The following is a 21943-nucleotide window of genomic DNA, read 5'->3' as shown; positions in this document are numbered from 1 at the left end:
CTTTATTTAGCACTTATTAGGGTACTGTTACTGCTACCAGGAAATGTTTTTGTTTGGATAATAACATACTTAAACTTAAGTGCTATAATTGTCCATATGCGAACTGTGACCAAAATACAACCTGCACATATGGAGAAGATACTTGCTTAGTAGTACATCATAGTGAGTATTACTTTATCTCTTTTACATTTAATTTTTGAAGAAATATACAAATTCATTATTCTGATTTTTAGAGTGATTTTAATTGTTCTGAATATGAACACAGTAATATGCACACAATTAAGTCAGCAATAAAATATCAATATATAGTATCATTTGGAGAGAACAACCTCCCTTTGAGTCATTGTTTTACTTCTGGCAACTACCAAGACAAATCGCTGCAGTTTTCTGGACAAAGGTTTTTGGAAGTAGTTTGCCATTGCCTCCTTTGCAGGCTTAAAAAGAATGATTGGCCCTGAAAAGGTTGAAGTAATTTCCTTCTCCCCCCCAAATTTTGTGAATTTAGTTGGAGTGACAACAGCAATTCTGCTGGTATTTTTTGTTTTCAACTTTTTTGTTTTCTAAGAACAGTTGGAAATATGCTACAGAAGTTACATTTGTACTAGTACCGTAAGTGCTTGTTTTACTAAAACAAGTGCTTAACTATGGCATAAATATTTTAGTGGGTGGCTAATAATTCATTGCTTATTTTACTTTTTCCCTTTACTGTGGCGGGAAAAAAATGAATATTTCTTATTTAGCTTAAAGCTGTTGTCGAAAGGTGGAATAAAGTAATAAATGAACAGAGACGGTAAAATCTTAAACTTATTTGATTAATGATTTGGACCAATTCAAAATCTTTAAAGCAGCTTTTAAAACTTTCATTTTGTGATTTATACAGAAAGGTAGGATATAAAGAGACCAAGAATATCATCTAAGGGACTGTTGTGTTTAATTTAACAGCCTATAAAAATTATGAAATTGCTGAACATACCTTTTCTGCCTGTATACATATAAAACTTTTATTTTTAATTAAGTAGGATACAACCTAACTTTGCAATCTTGTTTTTTTTTTAAGGTAGAGGAAGTTTGTCTGGCTGCTGGAGAAATTCTCGCTGTAATGTAAATTCTATTTCACTTTATTTAAAGTTGAATAACTTCAACTCAGGTGCTGCGACTGGGATTTGGGTAACAATTCTCCAAATGTAGTAGCTAGCAAGATAGTCCTGTGTGGGACTTTGTTGCTGACTATTATTCATATGTTAAAGTCTCAAGTGGGGAACTGAAATGGGGCCTTGTTTTTCAGTTTCAAAAGATAAGGAACCCTGGTATCTTTTCAGAAAGTGTTCCTGCTGGAGAAGATTAAATCATTAGGATACACTAGTCAGTAGATAAAATTTATTTGATATGCTACACTTTCATATTTTTCCTTTCTGTACTCAAGTTCTATTTGGAAATTTACATTTAATCCGTAAGACATTCATGTAGCCAAAGGTGGACATATAAAGGTTGCCTGTGTTGTTTTAAATTTCATTAAATTGCCAATCCCATTTTAACTTGTAAGCAATTGTTGCAATAAAAGTGCTATTGTACATTTACATGTGCATTGATTTTTTTTGTTTATCTTGAGGCAGGGATAAAATTCAGCAGGTTCTGACAGGTTCTGGAGAACAAATAGTGAAAATTTTGAGTAGTTTGGAAAACTGGCAAATACCACCTCCGGCTGGCCCCAGAGTGTAGTGATAATGGAGATTTTGCAATATTCTTCCACCAGGAATTGGGAGGGAATGGAGATTTTGCAGTACCCTCCCCTGGAGTGTGGTGGGAATGAATATTTTGCAATATCCTTTCCTTGCCATGCCCACCAAGCACTGGTAGGTTACACTTACCTTCACTACAGGTTTCCTGATTGGGCGTGCACGTGTTCCGTTCACACATGTGCCTGACTTGCGCTTGCATGTTTATGTACAATCCACCACCACTTCGACAACCAGCTGATTGTCTGAGCTCGCACAGGCACTACACACTGTTCACGTGTGTGCAATTTGCCTTCTGCCATAAAAACAGGTATAGAGCGGTGGGGTGGGGGCCAAAAGAGCCACTGAACTGGTTCAATAGAGTTTGGCTACAACCATAATGTATATTGAAATACAGTTCCTATATATTTGGAAGAAAATCCCCATTGAATATAAGCTTACAGATTTAATTCCATTGTAGTCCTGACTCCTGCCAGATTTGGATATAAACTTTGTAACCACTTTCATGTCTATAATATTTTTCATTGTCCTTTCTATTAATCATTTTAATTTAAAAATCACCAAGGACCGACCAGTCCTAATTATATTACAGCTTTAAGGATATAATATTTTTAAAACTAACATATACTTAGGATTTGTAGTAGATACATTCTACATTCCCTTTTATTCTGAAAGTTCTCACTTTCTATAGAAAATAATAGTTTACCTAGGAAATACCAAAGGATATACATGTTGGCTCTCTTTTAGTTTGATAGGCTATAATGTGTTTGGCTACTTATAGTGCAGAAGACATTGGGTCAACACTGCCAATGGATTAATTCAGAAAACACTGATTAAATCATGGACTATTGTACCCAGTAAAAACAGGCAAAATTCAAGGGAATTGAAATCAGTTTGCGTATTGGTAGTAGAATATTATCAAATTACCAATGTAAAAAGAAACATAGTCTTCATTGCTTGCAATTTTGCATAATAGTACCTATTCTTTCATACCACAACGTGCTATTTGTCAGTTAACAAGTTTACAATGCTTCTTTCCCCCAGTTTGTGTGGTCCTTTATATGATATTTATGATTTCTGGGATCAGAAGGTTCCAAGATTTAAAAAATGGAAACACAGTACTGTAAACAAATTCTTGCTAGTTAAAAACTCTCCTTTAGTAATGTTTTTATATATTGAAAGGTTGAAGTAGCATATACTGTTGTTCCATTTATTTATTGTTTATATTTAAGTTCCTACTTAAAGTAGCATTGGAAATTCACATTTTTCATCTCTCATTCACATACCTTGTATGCAGAATAAACTATCTGGAATAAAAAATTGGTGGTGCATTGGTTTACTTCTGTTTAGGTGTTCAAACAAGTCTCCGGATCTGACTTGGAAGCACATATAGATAAACCTTCTTAGAAATAATTTGTCACTTTTAAATAGCTAGTTTACCGCAGTAATACAAACGGACAAGTGGCAATATTGCATTTCAAGTGAAGACTTCTGTCATCATGAACTGGCGACTGCCAAGTACCCTGTGAGAGGGTGGCACAAACGAGCAAACATCTTGGGCTTGTTCCTATTGCTATTCTGTAACTGACATACTGTGCACCGCACCCTGGAATAAAACAAATAAAATGTAAAGCCAAGGAATAGTTCTTTATTCTATCTAGCCAACGATCTCCATCAAGTGTGCAGCCAATCAGGGATCAGTAAACCTGTCCCTGGCCAATGACAAAATAACCTAGGTTGGGCCCATTTTTCTCCAGGTATATACATTAATTTCCCAAGTTGAGAGGGCCAGGCGAGGTCTGAGAAGTTCGGACAAGTGTCCTTCCTGTGTGACGCGGTGGGGAATCATCTTTGCTTATCTGTGTTGTTTAAGCGTTCCCTTGTAAGTATTCGCTGGTTTCCGTCCTGTGAAAATGAAGCCTCCGGCACGGCGTTTGATTTTAGTTCAGTTTCTCAAATTCTTCTTTGAAATCCGCTAGCCGGATAGTAGCTTGAGTCAGCGACATGCAGGTCGTTTTTCGGTGGCATAGCGTGGACATCAACCCAGCGATCCTCAGGCTTTAGCTTGGATTTAGGGCGGGATTGGATAGCAAGAGACACAAAAGAAATGCCAAGCGTGTGAAGAGGCAAATATAAAATAAAACAGTGGTTTACATAGGGTTAGCGTTGTTTTGTTGCTTTGTTTTAGGTAAGAACTCCAAAGTTAACCTCCTCTCTCTCTCTCCTCGGGGTACACAGTTTTTTAAAACTTTTCAGCTGGTTTTCTGCGCTTACTGAAGAAAGCTAGGGGAAGTGGGTGGCCGCCTCCAAACCAAAGCTGAAAAGTAGAAGCGGGCAAGCATTTTGGATTGTTTTAAAATAATGGACACGGGAATCTGACAGCTGTATCCAGCTGTTCAGAGCAGCCCGGAGCGTCCCAAACTTTTGCTCCACTCAAAGGCACGTCCACAAGAACAAAGAAAGCATGCTTATGCCAGATTTAGACTGGGTGAAGCTCTGAGCTAGATAAAGATTTTAGGCTCCTCTATATTATACCGCAAGGACTCTCAAAGTGCATGCCGAACAGGATCTTGGATCATCATCATCATCATCACCACCACCACCACCACCACCACTACACACAAACATATACTGTATGTGTTTTGCCAGTTTTGTCTAGTCTAATGGTTAAGGCAGTGGTAAAATTCAAATTATTTACTACGGTTCTGTGGCATGGCTTGGTGGACGTGGCAAAGGGAAAGATACTGCAAAATCCCCATTTCCTCTCCACTCTGGGGCCAGCTAGAGGTGATACCGTATTTTTCAGAATATAAGACGTTCCGAAGTATAAGACGCACCTAGATTTTGGGGAGGAAAACAAGGGAAAAATATCTGCCTCTGCCTCTGAGCAATTTGCCTCCTTGCAACAAACAATACAGACAATATACACTGTTTCTAGTGTTATATTTCAGACTATACTTGTACAGATGCTGTTAAAATTGATGTGCTTTCTGCAAGTACAGTTGTTCTCTGCTATTTAAAAGAATAGCACTTTTTAAAACAATAGCACGGGGCCTCTTCATATCAAGCATTTATTTTAAAAAGCTTCTTCATTTTGTTAAGTTGTCTAGAATAATAATAAAGCAGTCTTTAAAAAAATAAGTCTAATAATTTGAACATCCTATAGGCATTTATAGTTCTTGACTTACCTCCTAGCAGCAAACAGCCTAATCCTTTGGCCTCTGCCTCTCGGCAATTTGCCCCGTGGAACAAACAGCAAGGTTGACTTTCAATTTCTCCCGATCATCAGGGGTTACAGGCTGCAAGGGTTGCTATAGTTTATTGAAGCCTCCGAAATCCCTCGTTTGCTGCAAAGAGGCCAAAGGGTTGGGGCCAGTGGGTGGGTGGGGTTACATTCAGTGTATAAGGCGCGCTTAAATTTTCACCCTCTTTTAGGGGGGAGATGCATCTTATACTCCGAAAAATATGGTATTTGCTAATTCTCCGAACTACTCAAAATTTCCGCTACCGGTCCTCCAGAACCTGTCAGAACATGCTGAATTTCATCCCTGGGTTAAACTCAGAGACTGTTACTTCTAATCTAGCGTTGAGCATGAAAGCTGGCTGGGTGACTTTAGGCTATTCACTCTCAGCTCAATTTGCTTCAACAGGGTGGTGGTTTTGTGGAAAATAGAAGGAAGGTGTGTTAGGTGTGTTCACAGCCTTGAATTTTTTTAAACATAATAAAGGCAGGATATAAGGAAGTAATATAGGCTTTTCAATTACTAGTAAATATTTAAAATGGCATATCCAAATTGAATGAACTCATGTGCAAATCAGAAAACCGATATCAGATAAAACTTATTAATTTTTTTCCTTAGTTTCTTAAAAGTAAAATTTGTATTTATTAAATTTATATGCCAGCCATCCCATTGTTAGATGACTTTAGATTTAAATCCTTAAGATAATAAATATTGCCATTAAAACATAACAAAAATGTCTGGGGGGGGGGGAACAGGATGGAGGTAGAATATTTTCTCAGTCCATTCACCGCTTCCACTATGACACACTCCATTAATTAAACGATTTAGATGAGAGAATAGAAGGGAAACTCATCAAATTTGCAGATAACACTAAACAGGCAGGAATAGCCCAAACCCCAGAAGATAGACTCAAGATCCAGATGAATCTCGAAAGACTTGAACACTGGACCCAATTTAACAAAATGAAATTCAATGTAGAGAAAAGTAAGGTTTTACACTTAGGCAAGAAAAACCAATGTACAGGTACAGATTCGGTGAAATGTGGCTCAATAGCAATAACTGTGAGAGGGAATTTGGCGTCCTAGTGGACAATCATTTAAATGTTGGTCAACTGTTTCATGTCATTATGCAGAAAAATCAATTAAAATGATAGAGGTAATGATGAGAGATCTCCAGCAACAGTGTCTTTAGGAAAACAATGGAGTAGAGTGGTGAGTTTAGTATGTAAACATAATGTTTTTCTTTACTTTATGTTAAATTCCATTTTTTTCGATATACAATATAAAAATGTTTTGAAGTTTAGTAGAAATAATATTTCATATTAGTGGTTTGATTTTAGAGACCAGTAATTTAACAGATCTTTTCTTTATACTCAGTGTCGTTGCCTTTCATGAATATTCTGTTGAGATTAGTTGAGGCTTAGGATCCAAATACTGTTGTTCAGTTAAGATTATTGTGTTTATTTTAGGTCTAGAACATCTGATAGGACAACATATTTTTTTATTATGTAGGTTGACTAGGAGACACAAAGAAGATGAATTCCCTTTTGGTCACTGCTGTCATTACTACCTTTCTTCTGGCTTTGTTCCTCCCTTCAGGTAAGTGAACCCCATGGTAAATGGAAACAGAATGATGACAATGCAGGGACCAGAAGAATAGAACAGGGAGGCAAAGGTGGCTCCTCATTCAAAGGGCTGTCTGGGTTTTAGTTTGATGATTTGGAATTATATGGATTATAAAATAATGATAGAACAAATTATATTCCTTTGAATGACAGATTCTTAGTTTGAATTGTCTGAAACTGTCTTTGCTGTTCTCTGCGCTTGCTTGTTTTCTTGTAGAGGTTTCATCATCCTAACTAGGTAACATCAATGCTACTAAAGAGTGCTGTTTACTGTCAGTTTATATTCTGGCATGTTGCCTGTCTGGGTGGGTGGGGTGGTCTTAGAAATTCTTTGGTTGGGCCGTTTACTGATAGTAATTTCTTGATTGTGGTATTTCTTACTTGTTGGTTTGAAGTTAACCTTGGAGTTAGTCTATGCCAGGGATGTCAAACGCAAGGCCTTCGGGCCGGGCCCAGCCCATGGGGTGTTTAGATCTGGCCTGTGGGCCGGCCCTGGAAACAACAAAGGACCAGCTCTCAGTGCTTCTGCCAGTGAAAATGGAGCTCGGAAGGACCACATGAAGCCCTCCCAGGCTCCATTTTGGGCCATGATGGCTACTTGTAGCCCTCTGTCAGTGAAAATGGAGCTTGGGAGGGGCACGCACAGCCCCCCCAGGCTCCATTTTTGGCCACAATGGCCTCCTGCAGTCCTCTATAAGAAAAAATGGAACTTGAAAGAGAGACACATGGCCCTCCTGGGCTCCATTTTCAGTCTTTAAAAAAATAAGTCTAATAATTTGAACATCCTATAGGCATTTATAGTTCTTGACTTACCTCCTTGCTGCAAACAGCCTATCCCTTTGGCCTCTGCCTCTCAGCAATTTGCCCCGTGGAACAAACAGCAAGGTTGACTTTCAATTTCTCCCGATCATCAGGGGTTACAGGCTGCAAGGGTTGCTATAGTTTATTAAAGCCTCCAAAATCCTTCATTTGCTGCAAAGAGGTAAATTGTTGCAAAGAGGCCAAAGGGTTGGGGCCAGTAGGTGGCTGGGGTTACATTCAGTGTATAAGGCACACTTAAATTTTCACCCACTTTTAGGGGGGGAGGGGAAGATGCATCTTATACTATGAAAAATATGGTACTTGCTGGTTCTCCAAACTACTCAAAATTTCCGCTAACGGTTTTCCAGAACCTGTCACAACCTGCTGAATTTCATCCCTGGGTTAAGGTACCAGGGTAGAAACTCAGAGACTGTTACTTCTAGTCTAGCCTTGAGAATAAAAGCTGGCTGAGTGACTTTAGGCTATTCACTCTCAGCTCAATTTGCCTCAACAGGGTGGTGGTTTTGTGGAAAATAGGAGGAAGGTGTGTTAGGTATGTTCACAGCCTTGAATTTTTTTAAACATAATAAAGGCAGGATATAAGGAAGTAATATAGGCTTTTCAATTACTAGTAAATATTTAAAATGGCACATCCAAATTGAATGAACTCATGTGCAAATCAGAAAACCGATATCAGATACAACTTATTAATTTTTTCCTTAGTTTCTCAGAAATAAAATTTGTGTTTATTAAATTTATATGCCAGCCATCCCATTTTAGATGACTTTAGATTTAAATTCTTAAGATAATAAATATTGCCATTAAAACATAACAAAAATGGCTAGAGAAGGGAGGAAAACAGGATGGAGGTAGAATGTTTTCTCAGTCCATTCACCGCTTCCACTATGACACGCTCCATTGATTTAACTATTTAGATGAGGGAATAGAAGGGAAAGTCATCAAATTTGCAGATAACACTAAACAGGCAGGAATAGCCCAAACCCCAGAAGATAGACTCAAGATCCAGATGAATCTCGAAAGACTTGGACCCGATTTAACAAAATGAAATTCAATGTAGAGAAAAGTAAGGTTTTACACTTAGGCAAGAAAAACCAAATGTACAGGTACAGATTAGGTGAAATGTAGCTCAATAGCAATAACTGTGAGAGGGAATTTGGCGTCCTAGTGGACAATCATTTAAATGTTGGTCAACTGTTTCATGTCATTATGCAGAAAAATCAATTAAAATTATACGGGTAATGATGAGAGATCTCCAGCAAGAGTGTCTTTAGGAAAACAATGGAGTAGAGTGGTGAGTTTAGTATGTAAACATAATGTTTTTCTTTACTTTATGTTAAATTCCATTTTTTTATATACAATATAAAAATGTTTTGAAGTTTAGTAGAAATAATATTTCATATTAGTGGCTTGATTTAACAGTTATTTAATTATTTAGTTATTAACAATTATTTAACAGGTTTTTCTTCATACTCAGTGTCGTTGCCTTTCATGAATATTCTGTCATGTGCCCCCCAAAAAATATATTCCTATTTAGCACTCACAAAAGTTTTATATAAGGCTGGCATGATGACATGGGGTATAGAAAGTTGAGGCTTAGGATCCAAATACTGTTGTTCAGTTAAGATTATTGTGTTTATTTTAGGTTTACAACATCTGATAAGACAACATATTTTTTTATTATGTAGGTTGACTAGGAGACACAAAGAAGATGAATTCCCTTTTGGTCACTGCTGTCATTACTACCTTTGTTCTGGCTTTCTTCCTCGCTTCAGGTAAGTGAACCCCACAGTAAATGGAAACAGAATGATGACAATGCAGGGACCAGAAGAATAGAACAGAGAGGCAAAGGTGGCTCCGCATTCAAAGGGCTGTCTGGCTTTCAGTTTGATGATTTGGAATTATATGGATTATAAAATAATGATAGAAGCAATTATATTCCTTTGAATGACAGATTCTTGGTTTGAATTGTCTGAAACTCTCTGCTCCTCTCTCAGCTTGCTTGTTTTCTTATAAATCAGTGTTTCTCAACCTTGGCAACTTGAAGATGTCTGAACTTCAACTCTCAGAATTTCCCAGCCAGCACTGGCTGGGGAATTCTGGGAGTTGAAGTCCAGACATCTTCAAGATGCCAAGGTTGAGAAACACTGTTGTAGATGTTTCATTACACTAACTACCCTATCATCAATGCTACTAAAGAGTGCTGTTTACTGTCAGTTTATATTCTGGTGTCTTGCCTGTCTGGGTGGGTGGGGTGGTCTTAGAAATTATTTGGTTGGGCTGTTTAGTGATGGTAGTTTCTTGATTGTGGTATTTCTTACTTGATTGTTGGTTTGAAGTTAACCTTGGAGTTAATCTATGCTAGGGATGTCAAACGCAAGGCCTGCGAGCTGGACCCAGCCCATAGGGTGTTTAGAGCTGGCCTGTGGGCCGGCCCTGGAAACAACAAAGGACCAACTTTCAGTGCTTCTGCCAGTGAAAATGGAGCTCGGAAGGACCACATGAAGCCCTCCCAGGTTCCATTTTGGGCCATGATGGCCTCCTGCAGCCCTCTGTCAGTGAAAATGGAGGTTGGGAGGGCATGCACAGCCCTCCTGGGCTCCATTTTCAGACTCAATGGCCTCATGCAGCTCTCTGCCAGTGAAAACGGAGCTCACAAGGGCCATGTGAGGAGCCTTGATAAGTGACATCGAGCTGGCCATGTCTATCCTTGCCATGCCTACCCTCACCACCTCCCCGGCCCTCCGAAGTCAAACACAACCCTGATTTGGCTCTCAATTAAATTGAGTTTGACACTGCAGATCTATACTGCTCTGAATGCGGAATACTGGGGGAGGTTCTGGGGTCTTTTCCCCTTTTGGGCTGGTTGATGCATAGTCTATAGATGTTGTTAATGTCTATGTGTCTGTTGATGGCTGATTTGTCAGAGTGCCAGGCTTCTAGAAATTCCCTGGCATTTTTCAACTTGGCCTGGAATTTCTAGAAGGCTGGCACTTTGACAAATCAGCCATCAATAGACACATAGACTTTAACAACATCTGTAAACTATGCAAACGAGTTAATCAAGTCAAGACACCAGAATATAAACTGACAGCAAACAGCACTCCTTACAAGCATTGATGATGTGACTTAGTTAGGGTAATGAAATATCTGCACTGCCCCACCAGCCATTAACCTCACCACACATCACTAAAAACAAGCAATCTCAAAGAGCACCAAGGACCCCTCATTTTAACCCTGAGCTAAAAATATTCTCCTTTATTGATGAAACTGTGTTTTATAAGCAGGCAAAGTGTTGAAGCAATCCCAGAGATCCAGTTTCAATGGAACTCTTGTTCTTTTTATTTTGTGTGCATGTTTGACTCCTGGCAATTATATGAACAAGTCAATGCAGATTCCATGCCAAACTTTTTGGAGATCTGTATTCTCCATGAACTCTGTCAGGAGCCAGTTGTGAAGCTGTGAATGATGGTGCAATGGTTGTAAACACATGGATTGGTGCAAAGCTGTTTTTTAACATTGTTTAAATGGTGAACAGTTGCTAAACAAAACAGTAAGAAAGGACTATTTATAATTTGTTTTCTAACAGAGATTCTGTTTCAGAAGAGGAAATTGTGTTTAGTTTCTTTTTTTCCTTGTTTATTTAGGCAATGCTTTAGTGTGCTATAATTGTCTGTTTGAGAAATGTGACCGAAATGAAACCTGCCCAAGTGTACTAGATACTTGCTTAATAATATATCACAGTGAGTATTACTTTATTTTTTAAAAAAATTATTTTTGAAGAAACATACAAATTCATTAATCTGATTTTTAGATTGATTTTATTTGTTCTGAGTAGTTTAATATACACACAATGAAGTCAGCACTAAAATATTGATATATAGTATCACTTGGAGGGAACAATCTCTCTTTGAGTCATTTTTGTTTTTATTTCTGGCAACTACCAAGAGAAATCGCTGCAGTTTTCTGGACAAAGGTTTTTGGAAGTAGTTTGCCATTGCCTCCTTTGCAGGCTTAAAAAGAATGATTGGCCCTGAAAAGGTTGAAGTAATTTCCTTCTCCTCCCAAATTTTGTGAATTTAGTTGGAGTGACAACAGTTATTCTTCTGGTATTTTTTGTTTCCAACTTTTTTGTTTTCTAAGAACAGTTGGAAATATGCTACTGAAGTTACATTTGTACTAGTACCGTTAAGTGCTTGTTTTACTAAAACAAGTGCTTAACTATGACATAAATATTTTTAGTGGGTGGCTAATAATTCATTGTTTATTTTACTTTTTCCTTTACTGTGGTGGCAAATCTTAATCTTATTTGATCAATGATTTGGACCAATTCAAAATCTTTAAAGCAGCTTTTTTAAAATTTCATTTTGCAATTTTATACAGAAATGTAGGATATAAAAGAGACCAAGAATATCATCTAAGGGACTGTTGTGTTTAGTTTAACAGCCTATAAAAAGATTATGAAATTGCTGAACATACCTTTTCTGCCTGTATAGATATAAAACTTTTATTTTTAATTAAGTAGGATACAACCTAACTTTGCAATCTTGTTTTGTTTTTTTTTTTAAGGTGGAGCAAGTTTGTCTACCTGCTGGACAAGTTCTCGTTGTGATGTAAATTCTATTTCACTTGGTTTACATTTGAGTAACTTCAAGTTCAGGTGCTGCAACCAGGATTTGTGTAACAATTCTCCAAATGTTGTAGCTAGCAAGATAGTCCTGTGTGGGGCTTTGTTGCTGACTATTATTCATATGTTAAAGTCTCTAGTGGGGAACTGAAATGGGGCCTTGTTTTTCAGTTTAAAAAGATAGGGAACCCTGGTATCTTTTCAGAAAGTGTTCCTGCTGGAGAAGATTAAATTATTAGGATACAATATTCAGTAGATAAATTTGATATGCTACACTTTTCATATTTTTTCTTTCTTTACTCAATTTCTATTTGGAAATTTACATTTAATCTGTAAGACATTCATGTAGCCAAATGTGGACATCTAAAGGTTGCTTGTGTTGTTTTAAATTTCATTAAATTGCCAATCCCATTTTAACTTGTAAGCAATTGTTGCAATAAAAGTGCTATTGTACATTTATGTGTGGATTGATTGTTTTTGTTTACCTTGAGGCAGGGATGAAATTCATCAGGTTCTGACAGGTTCTGGACAACCGGTAGTGGAAATTTTGAGTAGTTTGGAAAACTGGCAAATACCACCTCTGGCTGGCCCCTGAGTGGGGTGGTAATGCAGATTTTGCAATATCCTTCCACCAGGAATTGGAGGGAATGGAGATTTTGCAATATCCTTCCACCAGGAATTGGGAGGGAATGGAGATTTTGCAATATCCTTCCACCAGGAATTGGGAGGGAATGGAGATTTTGCAATATCCTTCCACCAGGAATTGGGAGGGAATGGAGATTTTGCAGTATCCTTCCCCTGGAGTGGGGTAGGAATGAATATTTTGCAATATCCTTTCCTTGCCATGCCCACAAAGCAAGCAGGCACAATCCACCACCTCTTCAACAACCAGCTAATTGTTGGGGCTCACGCAAGCACCACATGCTTTGCATGTGTGTGCAATTTGCTTTTTGCCATAAAAACTGGTATAGAGCCGGGTGGGGGTGGGGGTGGAACTGTACCGGTTTGACCGAACCAGCAGCAATCCACCTCTTCCAACAAGCCACACCCATAGAACTGGTAGTAAAAAAATTTGAATTTCATCACTGTCCTTAGGCTCTTTCTGATGCCACAAATGAAGCTTCTCCATTCTAGTCATAACAGTGAATGACACATTATCTCCCTGCCACTTTTGTGGGTGGTTTCTTATCAATATTTAGTGGCTTGTCTGTGATTAAATTAACTTTCCAAATTCATACCATTCCCAATAAGCACTTTGAAGTCTCTTTATTTAGCACTTATTAGGGTACTGTTACTGCTACCAGGAAATGTTTTTGTTTGGATAATAACATACTTAAACTTAGAAAAGCTTGATATTAAAATGCTAAGTGTGAGAATAGTAAGGAATCAGTGAGAAAATATGTTAATTATGATTGGAAGCCACTCAAGAGTTACCCTGCATGGCTGATAAACTATCATCCATCCATCCATCCATCCATCCATCCATCCATCCATCCATCCATCTATCTATCTATCTATCTATCTATCTATCTATCTAGAAATAGGTGGCATATTAGATGATAGATAGATAGATAGATAGATAGATAGATAGATAGATAGATAGATAGATAGATAGATCCTTTCTCTCCAGGGAAGCTCTGTTGCTCTGGCCATGTCGGCCCTGGGTCAGTCAGCAGCCCACGTGCCACCACCATGGGTCAGTCACCCTGGGTCAGTCAGCAGCCCACGTGCCACCACCATGGGTCAGTCACCCTGGGTCAGTCAGCAGCCCACATGCCACCACCATGTGACCATTCTGGGGGCACAGCATTGCCCGGATGCAGCCGGAGCAGAGGGGCTCCCCTGGAGGGTCTTTCCCAGTCAGGAATGATCACTAGGAGAAAGCCAACTGCAGCCGGCAACAGGACACAAAGGGGTGACTGTCCAGCCAGGAGTGTCTCGGGGGCAGTGGGGTGGCAGGGAGGTTGCGTGGAGCTGGAGGCAGCAGGTAGGTGGAACGTCGAGGCTGCCCTGGGCACCTGCAATGGGACACAGCAGCTGCTAGGTGGCTGCTCCTTCATGCCCAATTGCTGGATGCAGTAGGCTTTTTCCTGGCGATCCTTCCTCTCCAGGGCAGCCCTGTCACTCCAGCCACGTCTGGGCAGGCCCTGGGTGGGTTAGTAGCCTGCGCGCTGCCACCATGTGACCACTCTGGGGGTGCAACGCCTGCCCGGATGCAGCCAGAGTGACGGGGCTGCCCTGGAGAGGAAGGATCGCCAGGAAAAAGCCTACTGCATCCAGCAATAGGATGTGAAGCAGCAGCCACCCAGCAGACCCGGGAGTGTCCCAATGTTGGTGGGGTGGTGGAAGGAAGGAAGGAAGGGAGAGAAAAAAGAAAGACAAAGAGAGAGAGGAAGGAAGGAAGGAAGGAAGGGAGAGAAAAAGAAAGAGAAAGAAAGAAAGAAAGAAAGAAAGAGGAAGGAGGGAAGGAAGAAAGGGAGAGAAGGGAAAAGAGAGAAAGATAGATAGACAAAGAAAGAGAAAGAAGGAAAGAGAAAGAAAGAAAGATAAAGTGGGAAAGAGAGACGCAAGAAAGAAAGAATGAATGAAAGAAGAAAAGGAAAGAAAAAAAAGAAAAAGATGGCTTCCAGGGCTGACAATATGTGCAGTTCCTCATCCTGGGGAATGCAAACATTTCACATTATTAAATGTGAAATGTTTGCATTCTTTTGAGCAAAGGGGCACAGAGATATATATGCCTTAAGTTCTGCCCCAGAGTTCTGCCCCAGAGGTTCATATACCTATAGTTTCACCGTGTTGTCTTAACGGCATTGTATCTACTTGATTAAATCACTTTTAATTTTGGAACTGTGCCCAAGATGGATCCTCAGCAGTGGTGGGTTCCTATCGGCATTCCTACTAGCTTGCTGAGCATGTGTGTGTACACTTAAAATAAATTTGCTTGGAAAACAAGGAAAACAGCTGAGGAGCAGCAATTCAATCTGCCAGCCCTGATCAGCTGGGCTTCAGAAGCTGGAATAAAGGTAGGTATAACCCAGGGGTGGGCAGGCGGGCGGGCAGGCCAACTTTCAAAGCAACAGAGGACTGGTTCACTCTCTGCTTGACAGCAGAGCTACCGGTTCGGGAGAACAGGTGCGAATCGGTAGAAACCACTGATCCTTAGCATAGTCTTCAAAAGTATAGTGTGGTTTCTGCCTCAACAAGTTTCTCTATTCTGAGAATTTCTTTTAATCTAGAAAGTTCTGTTGGCATGCCTGACTGTGTGAGGTTTCAAAAGATTAAATGCAAATTCTGGGGAATTTGGTGTACAAAGGTGTAGCACTTCCTGTTAATAGCAGTTAGCATTCTGAACAGAGGTTGCCTAGGATACTAAGAATCCTGCTTGTAAAGAACTGTTTGTCCAGCAGCTTATCTTCCATTGAAAGGGGTGGGGAAGGAGAAAGATAAAAAGATCAGTCATCAATAACTTATTTGCTCAGTGGTTCTGTCTTGTTTTTCACACTGCCCATGGATTTGTGCGGACTTGTTTCCTCATTTTGTGCATTTTGCCTTGGTGACCTGTCCTCATAGGCCAGTGTTTCTCAACCTTGGCAACTTGAAGATGTCTGGACTTCAACAAGTTGAAGTCCGGACATCTACAAGTTGCCAAGGTTGAGAAACACTGTCATAGGCACATAGACTCTTCTGGTGGATTCTCAAAAGAAGAAGTTTCTTTCTTGAAGTACACGGAGACAGGGTGGCTTTGTTTGAGGGTCAGGCGGTTGTGCGCGCAAACATATTTATTTGTGCAAGCGGCAGGTGCACTCACCATCCACTGGTCTTGGAGAAAGGAGCCAAACCAGCACAAGACTCTACTGCCCAGCCCCAAACCCCATAGCTGCCCCAAAAGGATACCATGGTAGATAGCATTGAAGACCATTGAGAGGTCAAGGACAGCTAGGATGGTTGCATGATCCCCATTCCGCTCTCACCAGTGCAACAATGCTGTTTCTGTTGGGCCTGTTTTGAGGGTTATAGATAATCCGTTTCATCCAGGAGCTTATGAAGCTGCCAAGCAACACCTTTTCTATCACCTTCCTAGAAAGGCAAGATAGGAAAACTGGTCATAAATTGTCCAGGAAGGTGGGATCAAGTTGTAGTTTCTTGAGTAAACCAAGGCCACCTTAAGAGTTCCAGGGAAGGGAGAAGTCTTCTCCTACAATGAGGAATGTTTCACTGCTTGAGCCCACCTGACAGTCACCATTAAGAGGCTTTTACCAATCAGAAGAGACAAGGAGCTAATTGACAGTTGAATTGAGAGTGTCAAAGACCCTGTGCACTTCATGACCCTGAGCCCAGGTGGCGCAGTGGTTAGGGTGCAGGCCACTTCAACTGACTGTTATCTGCAGTTCAGCGGTTCTAATCTCACCGGCTCAAGGTTGACTCAGCCTTCCATCCTTCCGAGGTGGGTGAAATGAGGACCCAGACTGTGGGGGCGATATGCTGACTCTGTAAACCGTAGAGAGGGCTAAAAGCCCTATGAAGCGGTATATAAGTCTAACTGCTATTGCTATTGCAATTTCATCAGATCCAACAGGATGTTCCCAGATGGTATGTAGCAAAGTACTTTACAGGCAAAGGATACTTTATTGGAAGGCTTTCATACATTACATTAACAGAGTGGGAGACTAACATTCTACAGCAGAGATTATAAAAAGTTTCAGTCAATAGGCTCCATTGTGACATTTTACGCAACATTTAAAAGCCCAAATATTAGATTTTGCTGACTCCTATCAATAGCAACAATGTTGACTATTGAGAGCAAAGAAAGTTCAACATCAAGGCAGGCAGGGACTTTGAACATTCCTGGAACAAGTACAATAAGGCACAATATCTCTAGTAACTAGTAAAGAGATCTTTATGTAATATATTCTCCATCTCTTAATTTCTAAATTTTGGCTCTACTTTTAAGAGAGACATCATATACTGTATGGACAAACTTTCACTAACTTTCCAGCCTTGCAGAAAAATAACAGATCCCTCATGTACAGTTTGATGCATTAGAAAATGGCTATATTGTAATCAGCACACCATATTGTATATTTCCTTTAGTATTGTTACCAGCATCATTATATATTTATCATGAATGGGCATTTGGGATGAGAGAAATGGACATTGCATTTGTCATGATACAAAAGATATGACCTATTTGTTAATTAGTTTATTAGACTTGTATGCCACCCTATTCCCAGGGGGACTTATTTGTGTCATCTGGACAATCAAAGCAATAGAAATACATAATTTATAGTGTTTGTGTTATACAGCGTCATTCATGATGCACATAATATTAACATCATCATGGTTTTTACTGTATGCCTACGTTATTATATGGGTTGGTTTATGGATTTTCTTCCTGTATCCACCTTATCTCATATTTTTATGTGCAAGCAGGAATGGGCATGTTTGAAAGATTGAGTATGTGAGAGCCAGATAAAGTCAAAAAGAAAAAAGAAAGAAAGAAAGAAAGAAAGAAAGAAAGGAAGGAAGGAAGGAAGGAAGGAAGGAAGGAAGGAAGGAAGGAAGGAAGGAAGGAAGGAAAGATTTTCGGCTTATACAACTTGCGGAAAAACACTAGAATGAAGATATTTAAGAAAACAAAAATATAAAGTGATTCTGAAAAGTTCCTCAAAAGATGAGATAATTCCCATATGAAATGTCACTCCGCTGAAAAAATACCAGGAAGCATGATAACATTTTCTGGCTGGGGCCGGCCAAGCCTAACAGAAAGCTATAAAACAGGAAGAATAATACTTCTGAGCCATCACACAGGGAATTAGGTATTGCACAGAGTAAATACCCCTCTTTGATATATTTTTTTGTTTGGAATGTTATTTGAACTTGAAGGATATGAATGAGTGTGCAAAAGAGGAAGTATGTTTAATTCAGAATATAAATATTAATCATTGTAATGTAAACCAGAATTTGTTTCTCAGTTTCTGAGTTTCTGCATTAAAAAGTAGCACTCTTTAAACTTTCAGCATGGCAGTAGTAGGAGATCTTGTAGTCCAGGTGGCCTCTTCCACGAAAGTGTTTTAATAGAACCAGAATTTCTTATTGGCCAAATCTTTGCCAAGCTGTTACAGGTAGTTCTCATCTTGATGACCACATTTGAGCCCAAAATTTCCGATGCTATGTGAAAAATTTGTTAAGTGAGTTTTGCCCATTTTACGATCTTTCTTGTCACAGTTGTTAAGTGAATCACTACAATGTGTTAAGTTAGCAACATGATTGTTAAGTGAATCTGGATTCCCCATTTACTTTGCTTGTCTGAAAGTTGCAAAAGGGGATCACATGATCCTCATGACACTGCAATTGTCATAAATAAGGAGTCAGATGCCAAACATCTGAATTTTGATCATGTGATCATCGCGGAGATGCTGCAACGGTTGCGTGAAAAACTGTCATAAGTCACTTTTTTCAGAGCTGTTGTACCAATGAACAGTCACTAAATGAACAGTTGTAAATTGAGGACTACCTGTAGTCCTTCCTGTCCTCACACTTGTCTAATACAATAATAGCTTAAGATGAACAGAACACATTTAGCAATACCTCTCAGTGCTGTGTTTTTTACAAAATCAAGGATTTCATTTGGGAAACCATTTTGATTATTTTCTCTTTTTTTGCTGTTTTATTTTAAAAGGGCCATGTTTTATTATTGTTGTTGTTGCCGAGGTGGCGCGGTGGTTAAATGCAGCACTGCAGGCTACTTCAGCTGACTGCAGTTCTGCATTTCGGTTGTTCAAACCTCACCGGCTCAGGGTTGACTCAGCCTTCCATCCTTCCGAGGTGGGTAAAATGGGGACCCAGATTGTTGGGGAAAATATGCTGACTCTGTAAACCACTTAGAGAGGGCTGAAAGCCCTGTGAAGCGGTATATAAGACTAACGGCTATTGCTATTGCTTCATGACTCAACAATAACATATGTACAGCTGATAAAGATGTTTGGTTAGCATGCTATCTTAATTTTATTATACTTGATTTATGATTTATTGTAATTACATTTTACGTTCTTTATCTCCCAAGAACTAGTATAAGCTTTTATATTGGCTTCCCTCTAAGATTCTTGTAATATGGATGCCTATGCTATTATATGGGTTGATTTGTATTTTTTTTCCTTCCTGTATCTACCTTATCTCTTATTTTTATGTGCCAGTAGGAATGGACATGTACAACAAGGCACAATGAAGGTAGCTGAATGAAAAGTAATCTAATTTAAATACAGTTATTTTAATAAAGGGAAACAGGAAAATAATCCTTGAAATGATTTGTTACTTGAATTTACTTTTTTATGTCATCATCATCATGATTTTAGCCATTATCTATCCACTGCAGGATGAATGCCTCTTCCGCATGTTTCTAACCAATATGTTCCTGAGCTTTCTTTTGCCAATTGGGCCTGCAATACTTGCTGATGCCATCCTTCCACCTTGCTTTAAAACTAAAAACTAAAGCCCTAACACTTTTAAAAATATAACTATATACTATTTGCTATATATTTCTGCCAAGGATGCCTTTTTAAAGTCATCATGAAGGAACTCCTCATTTTATCTGTTCAACCAGATCCTGACTAGTCTTTTCCCGCTGTTGTATCAAACAGATGTCCATGAAGATATTTCTTCAATTTTGGGAAAAGGCAAATGCTGCCTGCTACCAAGGCTGAGTGCGAGGTCAGTTGGGGTAAGGGCATGAGATCACGCTTGATAGTTGTATCTTGGATGACTCATGAGGTATGACGCCCAAGGTTGTCGTGGTCACAGCAAAATTCCCTTCTTGAACTTTGAAACTCGGCTTAACTGTTGTTTCAAAGTTGTGAGAATTGCAGTACAGTGCACTGAGTTGATAGTGTGTCAGGTTCAAGGAAATCCATTGAAAAATACCATCGGCAGCCCCAAAAACTGTAACCAATTTTATTTATTATTATTAAAAAAAACTGAACTCACAGGACTCTGGGCGGCTTACAACGTTAAAAAAATTAACCATATAATACAAATTCGTATAATAAAAACAAACCCTCACCCCCATAGCAACAGCAACACAATCACATCAGCCACTTAATCAATTCATTTGCGATCTGCAGGTCTGAAGACAAAACCATGGTTTTAGAACTTTTTGGAAAAAAAACAGGGTGGTGAACAAATGCACCTGGAAAGAGGAGTAATGTTTGTTCCATAAAAAAGAGGCCACCACCAAATTTTCTACCAAGTCTAGATTGTGATCCCCCCCCCAAACCCCACCAAACGGGGGGGTTTGGTGAAGTTGTGATATTATATTGCCTCCACTTCAGAGGTGGGTTCCTACAAGTTCGCACCTATTCGATAGAACCGGTTCGTCAACCGGTTAGAAGAGGTTCCACCAGTGGACCCGGAAAGCAGGCCACACCTACAGAAGAGCTTCCAAACATTTTTGAAACCCACCACTGCTCCACTTCAACTTAAAGTAACTCTGCCAACTGAAGTGAAAGAACAGATGTCCTCAAACATGCTGGAACTTCTATCACACAAGTACTGCCATCTGTTGGTGATGTATTACTTTGCAGGCATTACTTTTCATACCATAATCACATTACATATATACACTGTGTCTTTTCTTATGCAACTCCTCTCTTCTCCTTTTGAATGATGTCAAATAAAGAGATCAATGGAAGGAGAAGAAGCAATGGGAAGGGAGACAGCAACTGAGAAAACTGGGAAGAGAGACACATTGTTTCCCTTTCCTGGAAGCCATTTCCCATAGATGGAGTAAAAATTCAGCTGAATAGGAGAAGAACAAGAGGTAGAAAGCAGAAATTAAAAAAAAGAGAGATTACAGAAAATAATTAAAATAAAAAATAATTTAATTAATAAGATTCTACAATAGTGTTGAGCATTTATAATTTACAATTATTGAATAACATAATAACAGAGTTGGAAGGGACCTTGGAAGTCTTTTATTTGTAAAATTTTAAAAAATAAAATAAATGTCTCTGCCCCCATCCCTGTCCTGCAGTCTTTGAGAGGAGGTACAAAATACTTAATTGTCCATAATTCCAGTCTTTGTGTCTATTGAGTCTGGGCCAATCTGGTTGGTGAAGGTTCCAAAAAACAACCGGCAACAGAGAGTATATTTGGCAATCTAGCATTCAGTACCATCAGTATGCTGATGATACCTACATCTCTGCTCTATACTGACCAAGTGATGCTGTTCAGGTGCTAGCTTGGGGCCTGGGGGCTGGAGGAGGGAGAGAAACCAGTTGCAATTTCATCTTAGCAAGATAGCTGTTGGTCTTTGGCCCCTTGAGGTCAAGAGAATTGACATCTCTGATTGTGAATGTGGTGGCACTTTCCCAAATAGTTCTCATGCGCAGGTAAAGAGCAGGTGGCAGCTGTGGCTGGGAAGACCTTAGCAGAAACTCACCTTGTAGGCCAATTGCACCCATCCCTGGACCAAGAGAGCTCTCATGTCTTATTCAACTCCCATTTGGATTACTGCAATGTGCTAAACATGGGGCTGCCCTTGAAGAGCATTCAGAAACTACAATTCCAGAATTCAGCAATACATAGAGTTTTGGATCTCAGTGGTTCATCCAAGTAACACCACTGCTGTGTGAGTGTACTGCCTTCCGGTAGCTTTCTGGGTGCATTTCAAGGGGATGGTTATCACCTTTAAAGCCCTGCCTGGCACAGAACCAGGTTACGTGTGGGATCGCCTTTGCCTGAGGGTATCTGGCCACCCTACTGGATTAGATAGGGTAGGTGCGTTCCAGGTCCTCTCCCTTAAGTGTTGTCACCGGATGAGATTTTGGAGGCATGCCTTCTCTGTAGCTGCCCCAGATTTTTGGAATAGCCTCCCGTCTAGGATCCAAGTGATTTCTACTCT

The 21943-nt window shown here is 39.5% G+C and overlaps 1 protein-coding gene across 1 annotated transcript; it reads left to right on the top strand.

Moving 5' to 3' along the window:
* The first annotated feature begins 9132 nt into the window (after nt 1–9132).
* Nucleotides 9133–12284, top strand: LOC116505652 (CD59 glycoprotein-like). The gene is made up of 3 exons (XM_032213002.1): nt 9133–9196; nt 11069–11164; nt 11991–12284. Exons 1-3 carry the CDS (start codon nt 9133–9135, stop codon nt 12197–12199), a joined length of 369 nt encoding a protein of 122 aa, XP_032068893.1. The 3' UTR covers nt 12200–12284.
* Nucleotides 12285–21943: the final 9659 nt, after the last annotated feature.

The sequence above is a fragment of the Thamnophis elegans genome, chromosome 1, assembly GCF_009769535.1.
Source record: "Thamnophis elegans isolate rThaEle1 chromosome 1, rThaEle1.pri, whole genome shotgun sequence".
Lineage (NCBI taxonomy): Eukaryota > Metazoa > Chordata > Lepidosauria > Squamata > Colubridae > Thamnophis > Thamnophis elegans.
Note: the sequence above shows the minus strand (reverse complement) of the source record. Positions and strands in the feature narration are given on the sequence as shown.